The 5748-nt window shown below is 41.5% G+C and overlaps 1 protein-coding gene across 2 annotated transcripts in view; it reads right to left on the minus strand.

The window, feature by feature from the left end:
- Positions 1-530: 530 nt before the first annotated feature.
- ttc14 (tetratricopeptide repeat domain 14) overlaps positions 531-5748 on the minus strand; it is an 8783-nt gene continuing 3565 nt past the window's right edge. For both annotated transcript variants that reach the window (XM_035653189.1, XM_035653188.1), the window contains 6 exons: positions 5479-5550; positions 5154-5273; positions 4505-4627; positions 3429-3546; positions 2449-2555; positions 531-2314 (listed from right to left, as the gene is read on the minus strand). In XM_035653189.1, coding sequence (XP_035509082.1) covers positions 1303-2314; positions 2449-2555; positions 3429-3546; positions 4505-4627; positions 5154-5273; positions 5479-5550 — 1552 coding nt within the window. In that variant the 3' untranslated portion in view covers positions 531-1302. The remainder of the gene's footprint in view (positions 2315-2448; positions 2556-3428; positions 3547-4504; positions 4628-5153; positions 5274-5478; positions 5551-5748) is intronic.

Raw genomic sequence — 5748 nt, forward strand, 5'->3', positions numbered from 1 at the left:
TAAGAGGATCTATTGGCAGTTTCTCTGCACACTTTACAGCCCGCTCTGAATCCCAGGTCATCAGATATCTGTCAGCTAGTTGCAATCTGCAACTTCACCACTAGATGACACTAAATCCTTCACAGCGGTCCTTTAATTTAGTCAATGCCTGGTATGAGTTGTTTAGAAACAGTATTACAAGCATAAAAGTGTGTAAATATTTGAAATGTAGGCTGAGAGATCTTGTTATAAATGGTATGTAAATAAGGTATTCAGATTAATAGGATAATGTCTCAGAGTTAACTGTTCTAAATAATGTAGTGTTGATGATTATGTATAATCCAGGTCAAACATTGCTTTCATTTAAAAAAAAAAAAAAGTATAATTGGTTCAGACTTCTTGAGCACCACTGGGACAAGGATGCTTCGTTCCAGTTAAATAAATTATTGTTATTTATGGTTTATTGACATGTGGTAGATGGTAATTGTACATCTCTCAAAGGCTGATGATCAATGACTTTAAAAACTTCACTAAAGGATGAGATGTCAATGTAGTTTGGACATTTTAAATGTTTTATTGATTCAACAGAGTTTGTTTTAGGTCGGGAAAATGTGTCGAAATACAACATCTGTACTGTGTAAAGCTTGAAAAAGTACCGTAGTACTAACAGTCAGGTTGCTGAGGAAAAGATTTAACAAGCCACAGAAAGAATGCACAAAATGGCACAAGGCAGTAAACATAAGGCAGTATCTTCTTTAACATAAAACAGTCTCAACGTAAGATTAACACAAGAGTTATTAAAACCTGTAGCAAGTGATGTGACGTAAGATGTGCTGATTAATGTAATAGCTTGTCCAAATGTACACAATGAACTCTAAATGGGTGAATCCCCACAGATGACGATAAGATCTAACATCTGTAGTCACTGATACTGTCACATATACACACACATACTGACATAAGGTTCTCTTCAAATACACAAATAATCACCAGTTACAATAATAACATGTTATTTCACATTATTTGGGAAAGTATTGATTTAGTTTCAACCCATTCAGATGGAACATATTAATACATTTCGACCAGCTATTAGCCAACAATTACTACAGTTGCTCACAGGCTAGAATAAGACATTTAAAAGTAAAAGGACTCAAGCATTTTCTCTAACACTGAAGGCAACTTACAACAACTGGGGACATTCGGTCGACAACACATTTGGCCATTCAGCAGCGTCATCTTGATGTACAGTCCAGAATAAACATCCATTTCAAAGTCTGGTTTCACTAGTTTTGGGCACATTCTTGACTTTTGGTTTTCGAGTTATTATTTTGGCCTGACTCCTTTCTCCTTCTCAAACTGGGCAATCTGATTGAAAATATCCAACAGGTTAGTTGGGAGGTCTTTTTTAGCCCTTTCTCCTGCCACCGAGGTCAAACCACTCTGTTTATGATTTCCAACACCTTCTAATCTTTTACTGTTTCCTCCATCTGACCTTCTCCTCTCTTCCTCTACTTTCCCCTTTCTGTCCTTCTCTCTCCTTGCCTCCTCTATGTTCTCATACCTACCACCATCGAAGGAGTTCCTCTTGGAAGAGTCGTGTCTCATCCTACTCTCCACGTGTTTGGGCGCAGAACCGGAGTTCCCTAAATATTCAGATTTGAAATTGGATTTCCGTGAATACTCGGACTCAGCCGACGAGCAGGACACTCTCCGCTTACTGATCTCCTCTAAGCTGCTTCTCCTCTTGGAGTCACTGTCTCTCCTGTCTTTCCTGTTATCCCCCTTCCCTCGCTCCCTGCTCTTATCCTTCCTTTCTCTACTCTTGCTCCTCCTCTCTGGGCTTCTACTCAGACTGCCTTTCTTTCTCTTTGTCGCACCCTCCTCTCTGTCCCTTCTCTTCCTTTCTCTGCGTGAGGAGTCAGATTCTTCGTCGTCTGAAGCTGCCGACAAAGAATACAGTTGAGTGATCCGTTTCTCTTCAGGATTCTTCTCCTCCACCACCTCCTCATCCCTCTCTCCAAACCCGGGGCCTCCTTTCTGGTTGAGAAAGGTGCCGGAGGTGTTGGGAGGAGCGGGATACCACTCCACCTCCTCCTCCTCTTCTTCCTCCTTCCTGTCTTTCTCGCTCTTACCCTCACTCCTCCTGCTGTCCCTTGAGGAGATCCTGCGATGGCGCTTACTTCCCCGCTCAGACCTCCTCCTCTTCTTTTTTTTCTTTTTGGACCTCCTGCGAGAGGAGGAGGAGGATGATGATGAAGGAGAAGAGGAGTTCCTCCTGGAGGGAGTGGAGGATGACGGCGAGGAAGAGGCTGACCTCTTCCGTTTTTTTTTCATCCTGTAGGAGAGATATTCACTGAAAAATCGTATTCTCATAAAACAGCTGATACTTTGACGTTAAGAGATGATCCACACGCCTTTATCTGCAGTATATTTACCTGCAATACCTTTAAAAGATCACAGCCAACTCACCTCTTCTCCTCTTTTAAGATCTTACGCAATTTCTCAGCACTGGTCTGGCTGCTCGTAGCTTTCACCTGCTCCTTAGCCAGCGCTTCTTCACGCAGGCGAATCGATTTCTTTACGGTCGCCGGGCGAGGCAAGGCAAGACATGACAATGGCAGGCAAAAGTCCACAGAGACATATTCAAACACATAAACGCCATGACCCAAGACATGCAACAGAGACCCCGAATCAGTCATTCATTTATTTAGTCATTCGTATTGGAGTAAAAAAGTATGGGAAGGAAGAGGGAAGCCAAAGGTTTGAGGAGGACAGAGCGTCAAGATCACAAACCACAGATGAGAAAATGATCGAGAAATAGACGAAGGGTCATTTATTTACCACAGAAGAAGTGGCGTGATCCAAGAGCACGGTAGTTGGCATAGAAGCAGATGGACAGATAGAAAGGTACAGGCAGAGATGTGCAGAGAAAGCAAACAGCATTTGTTCCCGCATTGAGACAGAGAAGGTTTCAACGTTACCGTATTTGGACCGGGGACACGGCGAACAACAGTGTCCAGTGGAGAAGTCGTTGTCATTGTGCAGTTTTTGTTTTATTTATTTTTTCCGCCCCGGCAAGGCAGGTGACAAGACCGTGGCAGTTGGAGGGTCAAAGGGCAGAGTCCCAGGGTCGCAGACACACACACACACACCAAAACACTTCATCAGTATTACAAACCAGTGTCAGAAACATGAATGTGATGCCAGCTTTTATACATTTCTACATCTGTTTCAGACACCAGACAGAAAGGCCAATAAGGAGACCTCTCAATTGTCTTTATAACAGATTAATCTTAATAACAGTCACACCATAATGGGTTTTCTGAACAGTTTTATCTGGATGAGATGCTCTGCAACAAGCATTTGCCCAATATCTCAGTCTAAGGTGCTGGTGTGCAACAAAAAACTACCCGAACCCACTGTGTGTGTGTGGGTTGTGGCCCGCTCACCTGTATAGTGTCTGTGATCTTGTGCAGGGCCTCCTGCGCTTCAGGGTTTAAATCATCGAGAGACAGAGCTCTCCTGTACAATCCCTCCGCTGTTACTAGTTTCTCCTGTTCTTCAAGCCTAGACACACACACAAAGAAAACAATTAGTAATCATAATATAACTGTTACTGCTCTACATCGACCTTTACTTTATTATTACGGGAACCAGCCAGCCAGAAATAGCTGATGCACACAAGCCTGTTCCAAAACAGCAATTCTGTCATTCTCATGTAAGGTCAACTCAATGTCAAAAACCTTTTTTAGGGATTTTGCTGCCTCCTAAATCTAATTATACAGGAAGTTTAAAAGGGGGGGGTACTGACTCATGTTTAAAAAAATGCATTCATTGGCAGCAGAAGTGGTGGTGAAGAGGTGATGCCTCTTCTTCCTCACAAGTAGGCATGTGGAGCAGCATGATGATGATTACTTTAGGATACATGTCCATTTATAGACACACATCTAAAAAAGAGATTAACTGGACTGTGATGCAGTTAATCAGAAAAAAACTGCAGCGTATCTAAAAGGCACAGGTCCTTCTTTCAGGCGCCAAGTTCTATGCCTTCTAGGAACTAAAAATAGCATAGCATTTAACCTAAAGTTACTTTAGATGACTGGCTGGCTGCTTGACTACCTGCCCTGAAAATACAGTTTAATGCTGCAAGTGGAGCCATAAGAAAGGGTAGTTAAATCAATCTAATTTGCCCAGATCCAATACTTCTACACTGACTTGAGTTCATTGAACATTTTAAAGACAGTACAGCGAGTGGGCATCGTCACAGATTAGTGTCAATCAAGGAAAAGTTCAGACACAACTAAACAAGGTGATACAATGAATGCTGTTTTAGTCGACCAGTTATTACCAGCAATAATAATCCTAACAGGCACTACACAAGGTTAGCTCTTGTAGGTAGCGAGAGATGACCCTTAAGTGTCCCAAAGCATCAACGGGTAGCACAGCATAAAAGTACGGAACAGTACAGAATTCAAAGATCTTGCACCTTTGAACTACTATGAAAGCCAAGGGTGGCACTGCTTACTGTTTTCCTCTCTCCACCAGTGTCTGGCAGAGGTACTTCTTGGCGTTGCGGTGATCTGGACAGCTTTCCAGGGCCAATTCAAAGTCTGTTATAGCCTTCACGATGCTGCCTTTGTTAGCATACCTGTGAATAACCAATGGAGAAAACACACACTGAGACCAAAAACGCCTTAGAAAAGAGAACTCAGTTATTACTTAAGCATACAGGAGGGTTATAAATTAGTTAAAATATATATTTACAAGTGTGCAACATTACAGCAATTTTTCTGTTAAGCAATGCAATTCATAAAGGAGTTTCGCTTTCTGTTGTCCCGTCGTAACACATTCATTAGAGTTTAAAGGCATAAAAGGTATGCTTTTGTGTTATTGAACAGCAGCTTTTCACTGTAACATGAAACAGGTGTGGAAACCTGAAAAACATTTCTGCATATCTGCCTCCAGACTGACTGATGCATACTCTTTGTCTAAAGCATTCTCTGTCAGTGCAACCTTATTTGACATTCACCAAAATAAAAACACACAAAGTGGATGGCTTGTGAAAATGAATGCATGAATGCAACTTCCAGACGATGTAAACCTATGTAAGACTCGTTATGTGGAGTTATGCATTATTATAACATCAAAAGTAGGTTGTGTAACAATCAACTCACAGAGCTCCTCGTGCCACCAGTGCTTCAACATTATTAGTGTCGATATCCAAGGCTTTGTTGTATTCATTCATGGCTTCCACATAACGACCATGTTTGAAGTGGTCTACACCTGCACGGACACTGAGAGAACAAAGACAGACAAAAGAAATGGAAAATGGCTTCATATTAATGTCAGAAGAAGCCAAAGGGAAAACAATATGTATTATATAAAAGGGTAAGTTGTTCACTTTGTACTGTGATAACTATAAGAGACAATGAAATTAAACTCAATGAAGACACTCGTGCATCATTTCAGCATTTCTTGCGGTTAGAGGTTTAGCATTACCACTTCAAGGCCCATGAGGACGACTGTTTCTTCCTGATTGCAGAGGCAAAATCCTCCGCTTGGAAAAGTTTGCTATGGACAAAGGAGACAGAAAAGTAACACTACTTAGATAACTACGACTTTGCTTTGATTCTCATTTTCAAACAAAGACAAGCTAACCAGTTAACACAATGTAATCATCAGCCTGTGGCAAAAAATGAGTAGCGTGTGTGCTAAAAAGTAAAATCCTCCAACAACCCTCATATTCAAGTTTAAACAGGTTAAATTTAA

This window comes from Morone saxatilis, unplaced genomic scaffold, assembly GCF_004916995.1.
Source record: "Morone saxatilis isolate NCDOM2014 unplaced genomic scaffold, NCSU_SB_2.0 Contig12, whole genome shotgun sequence".
In the NCBI taxonomy this organism is placed as follows: Eukaryota; Metazoa; Chordata; class Actinopteri; family Moronidae; genus Morone; species Morone saxatilis.